Source organism: Dermacentor silvarum, chromosome 1 (assembly GCF_013339745.2).
Source record: "Dermacentor silvarum isolate Dsil-2018 chromosome 1, BIME_Dsil_1.4, whole genome shotgun sequence".
Lineage (NCBI taxonomy): Eukaryota > Metazoa > Arthropoda > Arachnida > Ixodida > Ixodidae > Dermacentor > Dermacentor silvarum.
The window spans coordinates 448,948,903-448,973,115 of record NC_051154.1 but is presented as its reverse complement, the minus strand read 5'-3'; the positions used below and the strand labels follow the sequence as shown (position 1 = coordinate 448,973,115).

The 24,213-nt window shown below is 48.8% G+C and overlaps 1 protein-coding gene across 1 annotated transcript; it reads right to left on the bottom strand.

Annotated features, from left to right (window-relative positions):
- Positions 1–15,333: 15,333 nt before the first annotated feature.
- Positions 15,334–16,881, bottom strand: LOC119449176 (tigger transposable element-derived protein 4-like). The gene has a single exon (XM_037712362.1). It carries the CDS (start codon positions 16,879–16,881, stop codon positions 15,334–15,336), a length of 1,548 nt encoding a protein of 515 aa, XP_037568290.1.
- Between the last annotated feature and the right edge of the window lie 7,332 nt (positions 16,882–24,213).

The following is a 24,213-nucleotide window of genomic DNA, read 5'->3' as shown; positions in this document are numbered from 1 at the left end:
TCTGTTGATAGGCCAGATAGTTAGGCTATTTCTTATAAATTATAAAGATGATAGTGTAGGACCATAACAGGATTGGCATTGACTCACATCTGTGCCCAGCTACATCCAAGCAGCTGTACCATACAATGTGCACGTGCTCAGAAGAGCTGAACACCACAGATAAAAAGTAATGGCCACCCAAGGCCTTTACTCGTTGCGTGTCATCTTTTAAGAGCAGATTATTCGCCTGATGTAATTTATTCTTAGTAAATACATAAATCAGCTATGTGAGGTGTCTTATTTTTATGTTGCAAGTGCGAAGTTTTTCTGGTCTTGCTTGTTTTTATTTTGCTTTCTTTTATGAGCATGAGTGATGTAGGTTGCCTCGACGCATATTCTAAAACCTGTTTCTTCATCGCAGAGAATCACGAAAGTTAATTTACACATAACTTTCCCGGGTACTAATACCACAGGATTCGCATTTAATGTTTTGTTTGATGTTAAGTTTATCTACCAAGTCTTGTTGTACATTGAAACGTATCCACCCATTGCACAGTGGGCACCCAAATTATGAATATCTGTTCTTTCTACCTTGCTCTGCTGTTTTCTTAGTTTAGCATTGGTGCCATGGCATGTCTGCACCTGCAGAAAAGTAGCAAAGTGGCTACAGTAAAGGTTGACGAAAGGATAAAGATACCAAGCAAAAATGCCAAGCCGTATATTCAAAAATTGGCATACAATTTCAAAAAACGTGACATCCCCCTATGGTGGGAGAGTTGCTTTCGGCATCAAATGAACTGCGTAGTATATTTGCTAGAGTACACAACAAAGCAAAAAGTCACTCTAGGTAGGAGCAGCAGGGGAAAGTTCAGCACAGAAAATGTTTTATTTCACGCACCATTAATGTGGCTTATTATCTGCTCCTGTTGTGTCGGAACGCATATGTTGAGTAGACCAGCCTTCGCACCAATGTTACCTTAAGGGGACACCAGAGAAAGGTAGAAATCAAAAACAGATATATTAACACTTGGCTGCCTACTGTGCATTGTGTGGATGTTTCACTGTACAAAAGACTACTATGGTAGGTAATCAAAAAGACAAAAGAATTAAAGATTAGTGTTATGTGTCAGTCAACCTTCTGTGACCTCCAGTGTTCATAGAAACCCCTTTTTTCTGTATGTGCCAAGCAATAGGGAGGCTTTACGTAACTCAGTCTTGCTTGCTGAGTTAAAATCTGAACAATAAAAATCACAAGAACTTTATATGAGTGACATGCAAAGGGTGGCACCTAATGTAACTTAATGCATTTACTGAGGATAGATTACAGCTGGTACCTAATCTGCTCTTACAGGGTAACTTGTGATGAGTAAAAGAAGCCTTCCTCACGTCTCTACTTTCTGTATGTGTCTTTTGGCTCTTGATGCGCCGTGTGTATTGTACTGTTACGGATGCATGTGTGCAGCTGAGGTACAGTTCAGTTATCACCTGGTCTGCTTTCTTCCTTGTCCTCATCGTTCATGCGCTATCTTTGTCGTAACAAACTACAGCTACCTGTGCTACACATTTTGCCAGCGTGTTTGCTTTATGGCAAGTCTTCTATTAGTGATTATTGCAATCAATGAAATTGTTGGTGTCTTAAAAAACTTAGTCTTAAAAAAACTTGTTTATTTCAATGTAAATAAAATGTTTAGCCTAAATATTGCTGTATGTTTTCTGCAATATTGTCAGTTTTTGAGTTTTTATGCACTGTTCCAGATTGTAGGAAAGAATAAAATTGATGCGCAACTTTTAATATGGTGTTTTTCAGATCAATTTTCATCTCAAGCTAAGAAACATGCATGAGTTGTGTGGGAAGAGTGCCAACAAGAGTACCATAAGTTAAGACAGCTGTTTTTAATGTTAAATTGGATTATTGATTGCCAACCAGTTGCTGCCCGCATTTTGTACAGCATAGATTGTGTAATCTAAGTTGGAATATTGTTCTTATTGCACTTTATTATCTGGTTCTCCTTTTTGCACCAGTGTAGCCTTTCGTTATATTTATGTGTACTTAATTTGCATAGGAGGTTAAATTAAGTTCTAGATAAAAATACGCATGTAAGAACAGTGAAATAGGTTTAGCTTAAGAACGTTTTGACATATGATAACCTTATGACTTGTGTTGGGGTGAACTTAACTTTTGCAGGGGTGACTACTATTTTGGGGTGTCATGGTTCAGAGTGACATTGCAGTGCCATACACATGCAGCTGCAAGGTGCATATTGGGTGTTCCTTTGAAACTGTTTTGCTTGGTTGGCCATTGATTCCAGTTTAATAGTAAAGAGAACTGTCTTGTGTACATGGTGATTCTCTGCTGACTGATACATTTGACACTTCCAGAAGACAATAACAAAAAATATTCACTTTTTGTTGCTAACCTGCCACATGCTTCTTAGCAGATTAGCTATGGATTCGTTATTATTCTATGTTGTCTTTTCACAATAGTAACTTTTCACTGTCAGCAAGTTTTTAACTCATTTTGAAAAGCGGCTCAACACTGCCAGTCAAGAGTCGAATGACTTAAATGAATTAGTTCACTCTATTTGCAAGAGTCCTGGACCACAAACTAGGGGTAATGCGACGTACACTGATGGAGTCATCAGACTCATCAACAATAGTTACCCGACTCCTTCAGCAATAGTCATGTGAACCTTTATCTTCAGTCGTCTGACTCATCCAGAAGAGTTAACAGACTCCCTCAGCAGTAGTCTTGCAACTCTCTTGAAAGGGTCCAGGAGACTACTAGAAAAGAGTGTGCATGACTATTGTGTGAGGAGTTAAGTAACCACCTTTTATACATCACAGATAGTCTTAGGACTCTCTGGCAAAAGAGAGTTCGGGTGTCTCCCCCAAAGTGTGTCGTATATGTGGCGAGTCCAGACTCCGTGAAAAGATTAAGGAATACTCTTTTTTTTCTTAGTATGCTGAAATAAAATTCGCTTGCTCAATATTCCACTAATACAGGAGTCAGACAGGCAAATTTATGCCCCGGTCAAGCGGGCAAGTTAAGTGCACTTACCGAGAGTGTCACTTTGTTTAAGTGCACTTTGCCAAATCTGAACGTTGCAAGTGCAGTGTCACTCGCAGAAGAGTGTACTCCGGTCAAAGTGCCTTCACAGAACACACTTTGCTGGCCGAGCGCGTAACCTCGCCGCCAGCGGTTTCAATGGTACAAATTGTAATGCATATAAAAAGGACACAGAAGTTGATTTTAGTGGTTGAACAGCTCTTGCGTGCAAATAATTGCCCAAGATGCGCTCTTATTCTGTTCTAGCAAGATCAAATGCCGCCTCTTTGCATGCCGCTATGTCGTTCTGGATTGGCTAGGCATTTTTCTTGGCTGGCATATAACAAAAATCTTTTCGTTTTTTCGTTGCAAAAACATAGGTTAACTTTGTTTTTATTATTAGTACAACATACAACAATCACTTTTTAGAGTTGTTTTCTTTTTAATCTACATCTTCACAAAGCGCGCTCGTAGTCTGTTGCCATTTTTTGTTACTGCGAGTGCGCTCTGTTTTCCCGTTTAAAACCGCGTAGCCTAAAGTGTCACTCAAGGTCCCAAAGTGCACTCCCCGTAAGTGCACTTAACTTCATTTGCGTATGCTGTCACCATCATTGTCATTGTGTATTGTGGTGGCCATTCGCAGACATGTCTCAGCCAACGGGACGAGCAAGAGGCCGGTCGCGAGGCAAGTCCCGTGGCACTACGGCCCCAACGCAACAGGAGTCAACAATTCGAAGGCCTGGCTTTGAAGGTGCTGGACCATCCCAGGTGAGCATGGTGTTGTATGCTGTGGACTCATCACACCTAGGTGCTTGGAATGGCCTTAGAGCATGCTGTTTTTAGCTAATCAGCAATGCCACACGCTGTGTTAATGAACACGGAATTGCAAAGCTTACAAGCAGTAGATATGCATGCCGTTGAAAGAAGCCTTTTACTCATAGGTACTGCTGATTGAAAATGCTTTGAGTTTGGTCAACCTACCATTGTACCATGCGTGAGTTCCTTTGCTTGCTGTGAGAAATATTAGATTTGTGGAATGAAATTTACCTGTAGTTTTGTGTTTGATCCGATTCACTAGCCGCCACAAGGATACCAGCAGCCACTGCAACAGCCTGGGTATCAGCAGTGGCCTGGCTACCAGCAGCAGCAGCAACCTGGGTATCAGCAGCCACCTGCCTACCAGCAGCAGCTGCCTGGTGGCATGGCTGGCTGTCATCTGCAGCAGCAGGCGCCTCCATCCGGACGGGCTGGCCATCATCCTGCTGGAGTGATGGCAAGGCCTGGGGAGGTGGTCGCTCCGCAGCCGCCCATCGAACAGATGGGGGCCATGATCTTGGCTGGCGGGGACACTGCTGGCCGAGGTGCTCGACACAGTCGCCGTGATGAAATAGCCATTCTTGCCAATCGTCCCCAGCACATCACGGACATGAAAGGTGCGTGAAAGCAGCATGATGGTTGATACTGAGCACGGCTGGTTGTAGTTTCTCCTCTGCTTACCCTCTGTTTTGGACTGAACCTCCACCCAGGGCATCTCCAATCGGTAGTACAGACAGATAGTTCTTTTTCAAGTGTCTGCTGGTAAGAATACATAGCTGTTTTCAAGAGAACATTTGCATTGCTGTGGACATGTTGGCATGAGCAGTTGGCTAAAAGCACAGATGTGCCAGAACCACATTTACCACAGCAACCTAGTATGTTTGCATTCCAAGCCACAAGATGGGGCCCGATCATACTGCCTTTCCCTCCTCTAAGAGTCTCTCTCCGCACTTTTGTTCATGGGATGTCTGGTTTTCTTGCACTGTGGTGTGTGTGTGCTGTGCACATGCTCTGTGATGCCTCACCTACTGTTAACAAAGTAAATGACAACACAGTGTGAACTTCTGTACAGGAATACAAGTCAGCCAAAAGGCAATTAATGGGACACGCTGAGGAATCGACTTCAGTTCTGCTTGCCAAGCAAGCATACCAAGCGTAGAATGTTTGCCCATGCTGAACACCTATGCCAGAGTCGTTCACAGGTCTTGTCTTACGAATAGACGCGTGTCCTAGTGATTGTGTTTACCCATGACAGTGCCACTGTGAGGCTGGAGGAGAGTGAAGCCTTCTGTGAGTTAGTCACGCAAGCAAGGCAAACAAGCATGCACACTGCGTGCATTGCCGTCCTGATGACAGAGGGAAGCAAGCTCTTCTTTTGCCCTAGTTATCCACGCTGTCAGGTGGTGCTACCATTTGAACACTCGTCATGGTTGCTGCAACACAGACTTCCTCCGCTGGGTGCGTGTTATGTGAGGTATCCAAAAGCCAAGAGACTTGAGTTATGTTGGGGAAACGAATGTCGGGGGGGATGCTGGAATCCCCATAGTGCACTTGAGTAGTTGTGCTAATTGTTAATTGTCGCGGCTAGGTAGCGTGTGCCACCGCTCGATTGAAAGGATTCAGCCTCCTCCATCCATCCATCCAACATGATCTGGTGCTTTTTTTTCATGAGAAAGAAAATTCTCTAAATTGTTCACAAACAATTCAAACAGAACGTTGAGGTTATTCCCTGCGAAATGACATGCCTGATCGAGCTTCAGGTGCTTCTTTTCACGGGAAGACGCTATCATTTGTTGAATCCCTTCTTGTAGAAGTGCAAATTGACCAAAGAGAACTTTGTAACCTGGTTGGTAAGGCTGGGGCCATGTGGTGCACAGCCCAGTATGACGTTTTTTTGCAGGCAGGAGACAAACTCTTATTCCAAGCTGTCACTGTGCAGCTCGTTGTATACCTGAACCACGTCGAAACACGTGGATTCAAGGGCGTCTATAAAAATGAGAAGAGCGTCTCCGAAGGTAAATGAGGCCCCCATTGTCGCAGAACTTGGTGAACACCGCCACCTGTTTGTTGGCTTCATCGGCAGAAACAAGGAGCTCGTCAAAGCATTCCTTGCACACAGACTTCAGGGTTGTTTTATGTTCAAAATACCATGTCATGTAGAAGACTAGCCGCCGGGAGCCACTCATCTTTTAGGAGTAATCATGGTCGGGCAACATTGCAGATTAAAAAGGACAGACTGGTGGGCTAGTTGGTGTGGTATTATTTACACAGTGGCGTAGAAGCACACAGACGGCGAAAGGAACAGACAGCGCTAACAATTGTTTGTGGCGTTAGCCGCCTGTGTCAGTTGAACTTGCTGGGTTGATTTGTTTGTGTGTCTTCCTTTTCTCTTCCTTCTGTGCAGTGATATATATATGGTACTGAATGCAAATGACCGCGTTTCGATGACTGGGAAAAGAAGATGACGATGAGTGTGGTAGTTGTTGACACTAGCTCGTACTCGCCAGTCAATGCCATGTCTAGGCCTGCTTGAAGACCAACACACCCATTTTAAGTGGTGGAGTTAGCGGGGTACTGTTCATCCTGGAACTTCGCAGCCGGACGCTACCACCATGACTGATTCTGGCCCATCGCAAGCAGCTCCCGTTCCAACGACAATCCACTGTGCTGGCGTGCCCCGACAACGCGACGCACCTATATTTAGCGGCACCAACGACCAGGATGTCGAGGATTGGATCGTCGAGTACGAACGAGTGAGCTCTTGTAACAAATGGGATGACCGCGCCAAGCTCACGAACATTCACTTTTACATCACTAATGTAGCGGGCCTCTGGTTCAAAAACCATCAAACCGAAATTACGAACGGGTCGACCTTCACGGTAGTCATCGCGGAGGTCTTCGGTCGTCCCGCCATGCACCGGCTTCGTGCGGAACAGCGCTTGCGCAGTCGAGTCCAACGCAGGGAGGAGACATTTACAAGCTACATCGAAGATATTCTCTCCCTGTGCAAGCGCGTCGACCCTTCTCTCACCGGAGAAAAAATAAAGCGAATCATGGAAGGGAGTCGACGACGACGCATTTCAAATGCTTGTCGCTAGGAACCCCCAGACAGTAGCCGACGTGATAGAACTCTACCAGACTTACGGCGAGCTGCGAAAGCAGCGTGCGTCGACGCGCCGTGCTGCTCAAGATACAACAGACATTTCCACCCTTGCCAGCGACGCCACTTCTTATGACACCGTTTTGCTACCACACATAAAGCAGCTCATCCGCGAGGAAGTTGCACGTCAACTTTCCCTTGTCGCCCACACACCTGAGCCTGCGCCGTCATTTTTAGAACCACCTCTTCTTCACGTGTTTGAGACTCAAGTCGCCCAGGCACTACCAGCTGCCCCTCCGGCGTTACCTGTCACTACGCCACTAACTTACGCTGCCGTTCTTGCCAGACCACAGGCCCCATCTCTCTCTGGTGCCTACCGGGCCTCCGGGTCCTTCTACACGTCGCCGCCACCACCCTCACGCACGGTGCCCCATCCTTCTTCACCCACCGGACCATCTATTGTGAATTCGTGGCACACCATTAATAACCGGCCCATATGCTTCGCATGTGGTCTTGCGGGCCATATAGCCCGCCACTGTCACCGTCGGAGCTTCTGCTCTCAACATGGTGTAGCTTCGCCAATCTATCAAGGTGCTCAGCATTCACCACGAGTTTCTTCTGTCGCCAACCCGTTTTCTACACGCTGCCCGTATGACTCACGCGGTCATCTTCTCCCCGTCACCGATCCATCTCCCCGATGCTTCGCCGACCTAGCCCCACACGAGAGGAAAACTAACAGCCGCAGTTCCCGAGGCAAGAACTGCGCCGTCATCGAACTCTCCAAGACCTCATTTTTACCCCCCTAACGAAATTGATTTATTGGTAGAAGGTATCGCCGTATGTGCACTTGTCGACACAGGAGCTATTGTTTCTGTAATTAGCGAAAAATTGTGCCACAATCTGAGAAAAGTGACTGCCCCGCTAACCTATGTTTCCCTGCGTACGGTGACCTCGCATTACGTCAAGCCTACCGCTCAGTGCACAGCCCGTGTAATTATTCAAAATGTTATATGTGCCGTTAAGTTTGTCGTCCTGCCCCGATCATCCTACGACGTAATCCTAGGATGGGATTTTCTGTCTACTCATCAAGCCCTCGTGGACTGCACTCGTGTCGAACTCACATTGTCGACGCCGTGCCCTGACCTCGACGACCACACTCCCCCTAAAGTGTTTGCCGTGGCTGACGTCCACATCGCCCCTTTGTCTGTCTTTCTGGTGCTGGTGTTTTCGCCTGCTGCCGCCAACTCACCTGTTTTGCTTTCGCCATCTGCATCTCCTGCTCGGCGCCGAAACTTCCTCCTCCTTTGGGCTGTCATCAACTTCTGCAATGGTTCTGCGGCTATCTAAGTGTGCAATGTATCTGCATGTCCATCACTTCTACTACGCAGCAAGTGTCTGGGGAGCTTTGAGACTTTTGACTGCCTTTTTGAGGATGCAATGCTTGGAGATGAGGCATCACTACCGATTTGTGCCATTGCTCTTGCCGCTGGCACCGATGATCCTGTCGACATATTGTTAAATGCCGTCGATTCCGCTCTCACACCTGCACAGCACAGAGATCGTGCAACTCCTGCAGCGTTTTGAAGCCTCCTTTGACCACAACCAGTCTTCCTTAGGTCGAACATCAGCAGTTGTTCATCATGTAGTGCGACAATTTATTAGACGGCAATCGCGTCTCATGCAATCGAGATAGTCCACGAACGCTGACCACGTGCACAGCGGCAGATGCAAGAGCGCTTCTTCTTCCTCTTCTTCACTACAATGGCCCCCGGGAGAGATGAGCCATCCTGGCGACTTACGGCGTAGGTAGGATCAGGGGGTCATAGTATGGCTTAAGTCGGCTGACATGAACCGTGTCATGCCCGCAATGTCTAAGGTAATGTGATGGCGTCACAGGCGCGACAACGTAGTTGACAGCGGAGGTACGGTCGATGACGCGGTAAGGGCCATCATAGCGTGCAAGAAGTTTGGTTGAAAGGCCAGGGTTGTGAGGTGGGATCCACAACCAAACAAGGGAACCAGGCGGAAAATGTGGTGTAGGCACGTTGCTGTCATGCTGCAGCTTTTGGCGGCCTTGAGCGGCGGTCGTAAGGGTACAAGTGAGCTGCCTACAGTCCTCTGCGTATTTGGCGGCTTCAGACACTGGCATACATGCAGAAGCGTCGGGTCGGTATGGGAGCAGCTTGTCCATTGTACACGAGGGCTCGCGGCCATATAGCAGAAAGAATGGCGAAAAGCCAGTGGTAGCTTGTGTGGCCGTATTATAGGCATACGTTACGAATGGCAAAACAGTGTCCCAGTTACTGTGATCCGAGGCAACGTACGTAGTCAACATGTCACCGAGTGTGTGGCTGAACCTCTCTGTCAAGCCGCTTGTTTGTGGATGGTAGGCAGTAGACTTGCGGTGAATGATGCTGCATGCAGCGAGAAGGGCTTGTATTACTTCGGACAGGAACACATGCCCCCGGTCGCTGAGCAGTTCGCGTGGTGCTCCATGTCGAAGAACGAAGTTCCGCAAGATGAAGAAGGCAACTTCACGCTCAGAGGCCGCCGGGAGTGCGGCAGTCTCGGCGTAGTGCGTCAGGTGGTCGATACCTACAATTATCCATCGGTTACCCGAGGAACTGCAGGGAAGTGGTCCGTATAGGTCTATGCCAACGCGATCAAATGGCCGGGCCGGGCAGGGGAGCGGCTGTAACTCGCCAGGAGGGCGCTGTTGAATTTTGCGCCGTTGGCACGCTGTGCTAGCGCGCACGTACTGGCGCACAAAGTGATACATGCTGTGCCAGTAGAAACGCTGCCTCAGCCGAGTATACGTTTTCAGAATGCCGGCGTGACCATTATGAGGAGCAGCATGGAAATAAGTGCATATGTCAGTATGCATGCGTCGTGGTGTATCACAAGCAGCCATTTGTGACCATCAGGCAAAAATAGTTTCTGCGGTAAAGGACGTTGTCGCGAACAGCAAAGTGAGCGGCTTGGCGACGAAGTGTTCGAGAAGAGGGTGTGACGGATGGATCGTGGATGAAATTCAGCATAGCTGAAAGCAGGGGATCCTTACGCTGCTCGTCTGGCATATCAGCGATGTTTATGGTCGACATGGATGCTAAAGGCGTTGACACTGAAGCCACATCGGAAGGTATCGGCAATCGGGAAAACGCATCGGCGTCAGAGTGCTTTCTGCCTGATCTGTAGACAATGCGGATGTCATATTCTCGTAAGCGAAGTGCCCAGCGGCCGAGGATACCTGACGGATCTTTCAATGAAGACAGCCAGCAAAGGGCGTGGTGGTCGGTAACAATGTCAAAAGGGCGACCATATACGTATGGACGAAATTTGACGAGAGCCGAAATAATGGCCACTCCTTTTCTGTCACAGAGTAGTTGGCTTCTGCCTTCTTTAAAGTGCGGCTCGCATATGGGATGACGTACTCGTCGTAGCCGTCTTTCCGTTGGGCTAGGATTGCACCAAGTCCAATGCCGCTGGCGTCCGTGTGTAGCTCAGTAGGTGCTGTGGGATCATAGTGCCGAAGATTCGGCGGTGAAGTAAGTAGGCAATGTAGATCCTTAAAGGCTTAGTCACACGAATTTGACCACACGAAGATGCCACCGCTAGCGGTAAGCAAATTGGTCAGTGGTGCGATGATAATTGCAATATTGCGCACAAAACGCCGAAAATAAGAGCAGAGCCCTATAAAGCTGCAGAGTGCCTTAAGAGTAGTGGGCATCGGAAACTCTGCGACCACGCGAAGCTCGGCTGGGTCAGGAAACACACCGTCCTTCAAAACAACGTGTCCCAATATTGTTAACTTGCGGGCAGCAAAACGTCACTTTTTGATGTTGAGTTGGAGGCTGGCAGAGGTGAGGCAGGTAAGTATATCATGCAAGCGAACGAGGTGCGTTGGGAAATCGGGCGAAAACACGACGATATCATAAAGGTAGCACAGACATGTTTTCCACTTGTAGTTACGAAGGATGGTGTCCATCATACGCTCGAAAGTAGCGGGCACGTTGCAGAGCCTGAATGGCATTACGGTAAATTCGTACAAGCCGTCGGGCATGACGAAAGCTGTCTTCTCACAGTCTTCTTCAGCCATCGGCACTTGCCAATAGCCGGAGCGAAGATCCAAAGGTGAGAAGTACTCAGCGCCTTGTAGGGAGTAGAGGGCGTCATCTATCCGAGGCAGCGGATAGACATCTTTACGGGTTATATTATTGAGCCGACGGTAATCCACACAGAAGCGTATTGAGCCGTCCTTCTTGCGTACTAATACTACAGGAGACGCCCAAGAACAGTGGGAAGGCCGAATGATGCCACGGTGCAGCATATCGTCGACTTGCTCAGTAATTATCTGTCGCTCGGCTGCCGACACACGGTATGGTTGCTGGCGTAATGGTGGATGGGAACCAGTGTGGACGCTGTAACGGTCGCCGTACGTCCCAGGGATGGTTGGTCGCAATCAAATGACATGCGAAAATTTTGAAGAAGCGCGAGGACTTGCTGACAGAGGTGGCAGACCGGTGTCCAAGGAAAATTCAAGAACGTCTGATGATGAAGATGGCGACAATGATGATGATTCGCACAGCAAGGGAGAAGTGAGGGCGTCGAGCTCATAACAGGCCGTGTCGTCGGAAGTATCAAGAATGTGAAGCGGGTCAAGGGGCTGAACACGACCAAGTGATTCTCCGCGCGGTAAGGTCACAGGGGATTGATACGGGTTACACACAAACATAGCGGATAATCCAGATAGAGTGTTCAGGACAGCAAACGGGAGAGGTAGAGCCTTGTGACGTAAAAAAATAGGCGACGGTGTAAAAATCACCGTAGCGTCTGGCGCGGCGGAGCAAGATACGGGCACAAAAACCGCCATTTCGGGTGGTATGTCCGTATCGGACACAACGGTGAGCTTGCCGCCTTTACTTGCCGAAGGGTCAGGCAGCGGGGCATCGGAAAGCGGGAAAAGCGCCAGTTCAGCCCGAGCACAGTCGATGATGGCACGATGGTGAGACAGGAAGTCCCAGCCGAGGATGATGTCATGTGAACATGAAGGCAGTACGAAAAATTCAACAACATAAACAATGCCAGCAATGACCACCCTTGTGGTACATTGAGCAAGCGGTGCTATATGCTGCGCACTCCCAGTGCACAGTAGCAAACCAGACAACGGCGTGGTGACCTTGTGGAACTTACGACAAAGCTTTTCGTCTATTACAGAAACTGCAGCCCCAGTATCAATAAGCGCAATTGTGGCAGTTCCTTTGACCAAAACGTCCAGTAAACTGCGCGGCGACTGTGCAGGCCTTGTAGAAGTCGCGAAGTTGGCAGTTCGTGCCTGCAGAACTGCAGCAACTAGTTTCCCTCGCTAGGTGACTGGCGACGACGTAAGGGGGAAAGCAAGCTACGACGCAGTGACGGAGAACGATGTTTGCCGAAAGGACGTTGAGGAGACGGCGAATACTCTGGGTTGGGATGCATGAAATGCCCGGTAGCGTCATGGGGATAGCCATACCCAGGCGTTGCGACAGCAGGGTTAGCAGGTGGCATGTGACGATGGCAGACGCGCGCGACATGGCCGGCGAAACCACAAGCGAAACAAATGGGTCGGTTGCCGCGTGTGCGCCAAGAGTTCTGAACTTGGCTTCGAGGCGGAATAGGAGGCGACGCGGGAGTTGGCACTGGTTGAAGTTGCATGGTCGCAGGAAACGCGAAGGTCGGCGGCACAGGTCGCGCTGCGACAACGGCATAGATCAGAGGTGCAGCCACGGGAGGACAGGGTTGAGCCAAAGGTAGCGATTTGGCAAGTTCCTCGCGAATGGCTCTCCTAATGGAGCAGCCAGAGATGTGTCAGGCTGTAGAGGTCGATCGCTGAGAGGCAGCATAAAGTTGGCGTGCCACCTCCTCATGAATAAAATCCTTAATCTGAACGGAGAGTGAGGACTCGGGTGTGGAGTTGGAGGGAAGCGTGAGGCCCGAGAGAGAGTGGCCAGGGGCAACAGCGCTGTGCGCAAGGACCCTTTGTCGACGCAGCTCATCGAAGCTCTGGCAAAGAGTGATGACAGCAGTGACAGATGAAGGGTTTCGAGCAAGAAGTATTTGAAATGCGTCGTCCTCGATGCCCTTGAGGATGTGCTTCACCTTGTCCTCTTCACTCATGGTGGAATCGACGCGGGCGCAAATATCCACGACATCCTCTATGTAGCTGGTGTACGTCTCGCCGGGCTGTTGAGCGCGCTGGCGTAGACGCTGTTCAGCACGAAGCTTTCACAAGGCTGGACGGCCAACGACTTCCGCAAAAGCTGTCTTGAAAGCGGACCAGGTTTGGAGTTCCTGCTCATGATTGTGGAACCAGAGGTTCGCAACGTCAGCAAGATAGAAGATGACGCTACGTAACTTCGTCAAATCATCCCACTTGTTGTGTTCACTGAAGCGCTCGTAGGTAGAGAGCCAATCTTCCACGTCAGTCTCACCGGCTCCGCTAAAGACAGGACTGTCCCGCTGCTGCTGGACGGCGCCGCAGATGATGGGAGCGGCGGAAGCTGCAGGCTGATGGTCGGTAGGCTCGAGCATAGTAGCAGCTGAGGCAGTCTGCAACGTTCGGCTGCGAAGTTCCAGGGTGAGGTCGGAGATTGCAGCACCTTCCACCAAATGTAGTGCGACGATTTATTCGATGGCAATGACGTCTCACAGAATCGAGATAGTCCACGAATGCCAATCGCGTGCACAGCGGCAGATGCAAGAGCACTTCATCTTCTTCACTTCAATCAGATCGATACCGATCAACAAGCACCATTGCGCCAGTGCCCATATCATGTGTCGACTGCAGAACGCCTTGCATTGATGAGCAGGTAGACGATATACTGAAACGTGGAATAATCCTGCACTCCAGCAGTCCCTGGGACTCTGCAGTTGTGCTGGTAAAAAAAAAAGGACGGATCCATCAGGTTCTGCGTGGATTACCGATGTCTTATTCGAATAACGCACAAGAATGTGTACCCTCTACCATGCATCGATGATGCCCTGGACTGCCTACAAGGGAGCAGGATTCGGCTTTGTGACGCCTAATGTCCAGTATGAGTTCGGCCTTTGCAACGCGCCTGCTACTTTTGAGCACATGATGGACACGATCCTTTGAGGCCCCAAGTGGCATATTTGCCTTTGTTATTTAGATGACATTGTGGTCCTCTGATTTTGCCTCCCATCTAACTCGCCTTGAACAAGTGCTCGCTTGCCTCCCAGCTGCAGGGCTGCAACTGAACTTGAAGAAATGCCACTTCGCCGCTCGAGAGCTTACGATTCTAGGTCATGTTGTTTTGAAGGACGGTATTCTCCCCGACCCTGCCAAACTTACGCCGTTTCAGCGTTTCTCAAACCAAGTACCATGAAAGATCTCCGCAGCTTTATCGGCCTATGTTCTTATTTCCGACGCTTTATACGCAATTCCATTATGATCTTCAAGCCATTGACCAAGCTCCTCGCTGGCAGTAATAACCTTTCGGCTTGGTCTCCTGCTTGCGACGACGCTTTCAACGAATTGTGCCGTCTCCTTACGTTGCCTCCTATGCTGCGACACTTCGACCCCTCTGCACCCACTGAGATCCACACGGACGCCAGCGGTGTCGGGTTAGGCGCTATTCTTGCTCAACGGAAAGATGGGTTTGAAGAGTACGTCGTTGCTTATGCAAGCCGAACTCTCAACAAAGCCGAAGGCAACTATTCGGTGACTGAAAAAGAATGTCTTGCCATAATTTGGGGGCGGGGGGCCATAGAGAAATTTCGTCCTTACATGTACGGGCGCCCATTTGACGTAGTGACTGACCACCACGCCCTGTGCTGGTTGTCGTCACTGAAAGATCCAAGTGGTTGCCTCGCTCGATGGGCATTGCGCCTCCAGGAATACGACATCCGTGTCTTGTATCGAGCTGGTCGGAAACATTTGGATGCAGACACCCTCTCCTGTTCGCTTCTGTTTCCCAACCCTGTGTGCTTCACAAATACTACCTGCGATACCACCGCTCTTGCCATCTCTGACATGTCATTTGAGCAGCACAAGGACCCGTGGGTGACTTCCATTCTAGACTTTCAGTCTGGCCAAACTTCTGCTCCCACTTCTCGGACGTTGCGTCGGCAGGCTGAGCACTTCACCACTCGGGAAGACGTGCTGTACCGCTGGAATTACACCCCCGGTGGCCGTAAGTGGCTCCTCGTCAATCCCCGCCACCTGCGCTCCGAAATCTGCTCCACTTTCCATGACAACCCACAGTGTGGCCACGCAGGCTTCGGTACTACAGTCGACGACCGATTTTTCAGACTCTCAAGGGACCGCAAAAACGTCCGAAAAATCAGGCTGTCCGAAAAAGCAAATGTGCCCCAAAAAAGCTCAATTTATTGCTTACTATTGTGCCAGAGGGTGGAAAAAGTGATTAATCCTCTTCTGAACCATGCTTCGCTTCTGTGTGAGCAGGTCCGCCTGAATTTCGGCGAGAGTCGTCGAGTCGCCGTAAGCCGACGAAAGAGTTGCTACCGCTTGCCGCTCAGCTTGCGTCGGCTGCGCTGTTGCAGGTAAGTCGTCGTCGTCGTCGCTCTCAGACTCCGCAAGCACTTGGCGAATAATTTCTTCATCTGTGAGCCCAGCGCACAGTTCCAACTCGCTGTCCACACGGGCAAACTCAGAAAACGAGACATTTGAGGGAATCTCGATGCCTGCAGTGCGAAGGTCGTCGATGAGCTGCTCACTTCCAGACACCTGCTCGAGGACGCTGTCCTCGTCCAAGGCGGCCGACTCGCCATTCAACACAAATCCCGCGTGGCGGAAACAGTTGTGCAGTGTTGTTGATGAGATCGACTTCCACGCATCGGCGAGCATGCTGAGTGCTCCAAGCAAATCGACCGAGTAGACTTTTCCACTGTCGAGGCACACCACCACACGCGAAAGCAAACGTGACCGATAGTTCACTTTGAGAGTGCGTATAACACCCTGGTCCATCGGTTGTAGGACACTTGTTGTGTTCGGTGGCAAGAACTCGACGCGCACAGACTTCAAGTTGTTAATGTGCCCGTGTGCAGCGCAGTTGTCGACAAACAACAAAATTTTGCGGCCTTCTAGATCAAATTTGCGATCTAGTCTTCTGACATAGCTTTCAAAAATCTGCTGAGTTACCCAGGCTTTTTTGTTGGCCTCGTACAAAACAGGCAGGGACTTCAAGCCTTTGAAGCACCTCGGAGCTTTCGACTTGCCGATGACGAGCATCGGCAGTTTTTCTGTGCCTGACATATTGCTACCGATAAGTACAGTAACTCGCTCCTTACTGTGTTTGCCACCATGGCAAGGGTCGCCAGCAAAGGCAAGAGTCTTTTCTGGCATCAGCTTAAAAAAAAGTCCGGTCTCGTCACAGTTGAAAGTATCATCTGGCGAGTACTCCTGTAAAAGGGACTGTAGCTTTTCAGAGCGGTAGTTCGCAACGACGCTCAGGTCAACAGCTGCACTTTCGCCGCACAGTTTTTTAAAACTGAGATCAAAGCGCTTCTTGAAGTTTCTTAGCCAGCCGTCACTGACCTTAAATCCTTCAATGTTCATTTGAAGTGCCATCGTCTCAGCTTTTTGTTTGAGGAGGCCCCCGGAGACGGGAACCTTGCTGGCCACTGTTGACTTCAGCCATACGAGAAGGGCCTCCTCGAGCTTTGGGTAGGTGCCTTGGCTTACATTTTTCTGACGAGATCCAGTAGACTTTTCCGCTGCCTCCAAAATCTTTTGCTTATTTTTGATGTAGTCCAAAAGAGTCTGTTTGGAAATCTGAAACTCTTTCGCAACTTCTGCCCGCGATCGGCCACTTTCAACGAGCTTGACGATAGCAGCTTTCTTCGCCATCGACATGGTGACGTACTTTCCCCGCTTCATCGGAGCTCTCGAAGCCGACGACAGCATCGACGATCTCTTCTCCATTATGAATCAGCAGATAAGCAACACACGTGAAACACTGGCAAACACGCAGGCGGACAGTCAGTCGATGCGGTCTGACCTATCCGACGATCACAGCTTTAAACAAAGAAAACTTTTACGGCAGCAACACCGGCGACGCTGTTGCGGAAATAGCCTCGATCCAGCATCAGTTTAGTGGAGGTCGCCACCCTAGCGGAGGTATAGGCAGCGCGCAAAGCCAGCACCGGTTTGAGGCTACAGGAGGAAAATGTTAACAAACAAGATGGCGACGACACACGCAAGAATGCGTGGTAGTCGGCTCGGCTGACGCTTGGAAAGTCCGAAATATCGAACAGCCCGTCCTTAAGTGTCCGAAATTTTGAGCTAAGAAATGTATTGAATTTATGAGGTATGTCCTGGTGCCGGGTGAAAGTCCGAATAATCAAGCATGTCCGAAAAATTGGGCGTCCGAAATATCGGTCGTCGACTGTACTGGCGTGGCATGTACCGTTATGTTCGACAGTATGTTCCGGTCATGTTCCACGTGCCAGCGACGCAAGACTCCTCAACACGCCGCCGGCCCCTTATTACCTCTGCCATGCCCCGCCCGACCATTTGACCGCGTTGGCATCGACATCTACGGTCCGCTTCCCAGTACACCAGACGATAACCTTTGGATAATCGTTGCCGTTGATCACCTCAAACGGTATGTCGAAACTTCACCTCTTCTATCGTCCACAGCAAAAGACGTTGCCACTTTCATTCTTAACAATCTCGTCCTTCTTCATGGAGCTCCTCGAGAGTTGCTGAGTGACTGTGTTCGTGTGTTTCTCTCCGACGTCATCGCAGCTTTGCTTCGTGAATGCTGCGTCGTTCACCGCACCACCAGTGCCTATCCTTCACAGACGAATGGGATAACAGAACGTTTTAACCGAACCCTGGGCGTCATGCTTGCTATGTACGTCTCGTCAGACCACTCCAATTGGGACCGAGTGCTTCCTTTTGTTACGTACACTTATATCACCACCATTCAAAGCACAACTGGATTCTCCGCTTTCTTTCTCCTTCATGGACGCGAAGCTTTTTGCACCATGGACACTATTCTTTTATACCGACCCGACGCCTCCGAGTCCATGACTATTTCAAGCAGCTACATACGCTGAAGAATGCCACCAACTTGCACGTTCATTCACATCACAAGACCAGTGGCACCATAAGGAACACTGCGATGCCTCCGCTATGACTACGTCGTATGCTCCTGGCTCGCTAGTCTGGCTGCATGTCCCGTCCACTACACCTGGCCTTTCAACGAAGCTGGTCTCCAAGTACCAGGGTCCATATCGTGTACTTCAACAAACATCTCTGGTGAACTATCTCATCGAGCTGTTATAACCGTCTTCTGACCATCGTCGTCGCGGCCAAGAAATTAATTTGTTCACAAGTCCCGACTCAAGCAGTGCTACGATCCCCCTGTGTTTTCTTGCCCCTAGGTTGCCAGGATGGCTCCTTATTCTGCGGGAGGGTAATTGTACTGAAGGCGAATGACCGCACTTCGATGTCTAAGAAAAGAAGACGACAATGAGTGTGGTTGTTGACGCTCTAGCTCGCACTCGCCAGTAACCAGACCTGCCTTTTGAATAGCCTTCTGCAATGCCACGTCCAGGCCTGCTTGAACACCAACACCCCCATTTTAATATATATATATATATATATATATATATATATATATATATATATATATCTGCTCTCGTGCACTAATCAGTTGTTAGTGCTGTGGTCCGTCTGTTTCCTTTGCCATCCGTGCGTTTGTGCACAACTGTGTAAATAAAGCATTGCGTACTTCTTTATGATGTGAGGAGCTTATTCAACCTTCCCACTATCCAGTAGTGCGTCCAATTCATGGTTTGCATCCTCACTGCTGAGAAGAAATGTCAGATCGCCCCTTCATAGCTGCCACTGCTGGTATGCTTTGACCAAATCGTAGAAACTAAGGCAGTTCAAGGTGAGCGAAAATTGGGCAGCAGTACAATAGTAGCATAAAGGCACGAAACAATGATTTCGTCCCATGAGTACACATATATACTTGCTGCAGCAACAAAAAAAAAATGAGCATGCAACTTGCCACAGGTCAGGGCGGGCGGCGTCACTGAAGTAGCAGAGCTAGCGCGACTCGTATCGTGCGACGTCAACTTATCAAGGGGCTTTAGTGGATGGATAGATGGATAAGGCTGAACCCTTTAAATCGGGCGGTGGCACACGCCGCCTAGCCTTGACTATTAACATATTTTGTACTTTGTTTCACCCCTGCCGTGATTTTTGCCACCAATCAGATAACCTCCGTTTGGTTATTTGTACCCGCTTAAAGTCTATTTTGCCTCCACTGTCCCTAAACCCCAATGCTTTGAAAAAATCAGCCCCATTGTTTTGCACTGTAGGGTTAAGCCCTTTACAGAAAAGTATGAGGTGTTCAGCCACTTCCTCTTCCTCTTCACATGCACCGCACAACGTGTCTATACCTTGGTACTTGCTGAGGCTGAGCACGAGATCGCGGGATCGAATCCCGGCCGTGGCAGCCGCATTTCGATGGAGGCGAAATGCAAAAACGCCTGTGTGCTTGCATTGTAGTGCACGTTAAGAACCGCAGGTGGTCAAAATTAATCCGGAGCCCTCCACTACGGCGTGCCTCATAATCAGAACTCCTTTGGCACGTAAAACCCCAGAAAGACGTAGAAGATGTAGCCGCCATGTTGGTGCACTGATAAGATAAGCTGGGTCTGTGACGTCACGTGAAAGCTTTCAATAAGATGGATTGGACTGAAGTGCTCGTAGTCACCATGTTGGTGCACTGACACAGTGATAAGGTGGGTGCGTGATGTCACGTGAAAGCTATCATAGACAAAATGCCCGTATTCACAGCCGGCAGACGCATTCTCTGTGCGGAGAGTCACTGCGGTATTACTTTGCGGTGACGTGGTACTTAGTAAGTCACAAATTATTGCGCCGTTGGCTAATAGTAACCAAAATATCAGGCTCGTAGCAAAGGCCCACTGCCTTGGCGTGGCTTCCGCAGCGGAGAAGCCCACGATGGATGGATGGATGGATGGATGAGGCTGAGCCCTTTAAATCGGCTGCTGGCACACACCACCTAGCCGTTACTATTAACATATTTTGTACTTTGTGGAGGGTGAAATTTTACCCCTGCCTTGATTTTAACCACCAATCAGATAACCTCTGTTTGGTTATTTCTACTCGCTTAAGGTCTATTTTGCCTCCACTGTCCCTAAACCCCAATGCTTTGAAAAAATCAGCCTCGTTGCTTTGCACTGTAGGGTTAAGCCCTTTATAGAAAAGTGTGAGGTATTCAGCCATTTCCTCTTCCTCTTCACATGCACCGCACAACGTGTCTATACCTTGGTACTTGACTCGGTACATCTTAGTCCACAATACTCCTGTCCTGGCTTCAAACAACAAAGAGCTTCCCCTAGCAATTATCATAGATATTTTCTTCGGCAATTTCATGCTTGAAAGTTCTGTATGTTCCCAGGGCTGATTTCGTCTGCATCCCTGTTTTCCATAGAGCCCTCTCTATGACTTTAACCTTTTTCTTAACTGTTGTTTCCTGGTTTGCACCCCTCCTGCAGTCCAAATATTTGATTGACAATTTTCTGGTCCGCTTCCTCCATTTTGTGTCAACATTCCTCATGTACAAATAACTGAAAACTCTCCTTGTCCACCGCTTCTGCCATTTCTCTCAATCGCTCCTCAAATTCTATCTTGCTGCTAGCTTCCTTGCTCTCGAATGACGTCCATCCCATGTCACCCTGTACCCCCTGATTTGGTGTATTTCCGTGTGCTCCCAAAGCAAGCCAACCTACCCCTCGCTGCTTAACTTCCAACCTTGCTCGAACCTCTGATCTCATGCACATAACCGCATTACCGATAGTCTAACTAGGGACCATCGGCCCTTTCCAAATCCCTGTCACCACTTCACCGCACCTTACCCGATATGCTGTTGATGTACGTGTCTGACAATCATTGGGACTGGGACAGCGCTTTGCCATACATCAGGTTCACGTACAACCCCTCCCATCACGACACCACCGGTGTTTCGCCATTTTACCTCCTGTATGGGCACCACCCTGCATTGCCTTTTGACACGCTACTACCGTCTGTTGTACAACATACCACAGAGTATGCCCGCGATGCTGCTGCGCGAGTCCATCTCACAAGTCAGATCGCTCATGAGCAACTATCCGACTCGCAATTATGCCAAAAGAACCATTATGACCGCAGCCACCGGCACCTCTGCTTTTCTCCGGGATTTCTTGTGCTTCTCTGGAATCCTTCTTGTCACGTCGGTCTCTCCGAAAAGCTACCATCCTTCTCGCCCCCTTCCTCTGGGCTGATTGCTGGCAGGCGCTCCGCGTACGGGTCTATACCTATCTGCCACGCCTAGCACGCCACCCGGGGCGATCCCCCTCCTTCTTTTCCTCCTCTACCCCCCTCCCTTTTTTTAGTGCAAATAAACATTATTATTACTTTATCGCGTTACACCGGACCTTACAATGTTTTACGGCAACTTAGTGACGTGAACTGTGAAATCACTCCACTGAACAGTTCTTCATCTACCCTACCATCTCGTGACGTCGTGCATGTAGCCCGACTGAAGCTGTACTTTTCTCTCACCTCCTCGTGTGGTTGGTTTGCGCCGAGATGGTGCTCAGCCCGCCGGGGTGGTTAGTTGTTATGGGCGGGCCGTCTCCTAGGATTAAGGAAGAAGACGACGATTGCCTGGGGGACGCTGCGCGTGTTCAACCATCTTAGCCATCTCTGTCAACAGTCCCTGTTTATAAATCCTGTCCCGCTTTCATCTATTTCACGCCCCGTCACAATATGTTAATAGTCGCGGCTAGGTGGCATGTGCCACTGCCTGATTTAAAGGGTTCAGCCTCATCCATCCATCCATCTATCCGAGCATCGACGGGCGCATGGTTACAGCCAGTGAGTGAGTATGAACTTTATTTAGGTCCTGAGGAGAAAGAATTAAAGCGGGGCCGGAGGCCCCGCCAATCTATCCGGTGGCTCCACCCAGGTCGGGGCCGGTAGACATAGTCCTTCGGCGACGGCCCGGGCCCTCTGGACAGCCTTGAGCTGAGCGATGAGCTCTGTACTTCTGAGCGCTGAGTCCCAGGAGGACTGGTCAGGAAAGTCCGTGCCTGCATTGGCAGGGCACAGCCAGAGCATGTGTTCGAAGTTGTATTCATGGCCGCAGTGTGGGCATGCAGCACACCCAGCGTGCTGTACATGTGCTACTCGTGCAACATGCTTCAGTTTAGGCATATTTTTACGTATGGTAATTTTTGTGAGAATGTAAATACTTATCTGCACTTCAGCCAACATTTAAATGCATTTATTTACAAGAGAAGGAGCTGCACCAAAACTGGGGTGCTTTCAATTATTCAGCAAATAACTACTGTTTCGCAAGTTTCTTTCTTTGTTTTGTTGATCATGTAAGTGAGAAATGGGCTTATTTGTCATGCACGAGCTTAGCAAACCTTATTATGTGCTGTTCAGTACAGCCTTCCTATGTCAATATTATTTCAAACGGTCGCTTGGAGAGCAGTTGAAATGTCTTTTTTTTCTTAATCCGGCAATAGCGCATAAGCTTTAGCAGGCGCGTAGCCAGGGGGGGGGGGGCTGATAAGGCTTCAGCCCCCCCCCCCGAAATTTTTTCGTGCGGGCATGCACCACCGACAAAAACTACCACCGACGCCGGGAATCATTCCGCATTCTGTCTACAATGTCTTTTCGACACGAACATTGCGAACTCGGGCTGGATTTCGTGGCACCGTGCATCCGAGCACAAACTTTCAAGGGCTTTATGGGTATAAAGTTCTCATAAACTTTTGACGGGAAAGGTGCACTGACATTTCCAAGGGCATGCTTTAAAAGATTTTCAATTCTAGAACTTTATGAGGTTAATGCTGTTATAAACTTGGACCAACATTCGTGCACTGGAGCCCTCGTGTCCAAGCCGTTCCAGAAATGAAAGCACGCACTCGCAATCTTCCACCACACACGAAAATACTAAATATTACCGTGACTGTGAGCTACCAGCTGATAATTTTCTCCAAACATTTTCAGGAAGCGTGCCCAAAGTGATCGACCAGCTGGACCAGGGCACGCAAAGTAAAATATGAGAAAACAGGAGAAAGGAAATGGCCTATTATTGAGGAAATTCTTTTTGTGGGCTACAAGGTCTGGCTCTTCGTGGCCACAGGGACAGTGGCCCTATAGATTTAAGCATAGCCCCCACTGAAAATACAGTTATTTTCAGAGTGCATCTTCGCATGCGAGCTGATGCTGGAGATACATATCTGAAGAACCATTTGAAAAGTTGCCCCAGTAATGCCTCGTATTTAAGCCCAAATGCACAAAACCAAATTATAGAAATTTGTGGCGAAATTATCAAAGAAAGCCTAGTTGCAAAAGCAGGCGGCTTGTCCCATACTTCCTGACGAAACGACGGACATCGCTGGAATCGAACAGCCTACTGTTTGTGGGAGGTACCTAAACAAGCATACCACCGACATCGAGGGAGTGTTTTAGGTTTTAGCGCCGGAATAGATGCCCTCTCTCTTTGTGACTGCGCGTTCTATGTAAATGTGTACAAACTGTTCCAGATTCTAGTCAACCTTCCAGTGACCACTGCCAGCGCAAAGAGAATGTTTTTTAACAAGAGTTTACTAAAAACTACTTGCGCTCTACAATGTCTGTGGAACGCATGGTTAGACTGGTGCTTCTATACACCCACAGAGACATCGGCATCAACGTGTCCGAAATCATTGACGGCTTCGCTCAACTTCCCTGCCGAGAGAAGCTTGTCCTTTAGATAGCGAAGCAGCAAAAATCAATGCAAGTAAAAAGTTCTGTTCCTTCAAGTCCATAAGCTCGTAATTATGAAAACGTATGACTGTTCGTTAGCTTTTGAAACTGCAGAAATTTTAGCCGTTTATTCTAGCAGTTAGCATTATGAACAAAATTATCATGCGAATATGAAAATTACGAGGACATCAATAACCAATTTTCACCAACTTTGCTCATTGAAAGCCCGGCCCACGCGGCGTTTGCCAAAAACACACTCGGATATTGGGTAGTTTAACTTGCTGCATTATCTGTGGCTTTCGTTTGTCCTTTTAATTCCTTTTTAGCTACCTGCTTTTATTTCTTTTTTGAAACGAAGCAAAACCCTCCTTTAATTTTGGCTGCAGAATAATTGTTGCAGCTGTGCAGGCACTTAAATTACACATTTTCGCGCTGATTTCTGCATTATTCCTTTATTATGCCTGTACGATG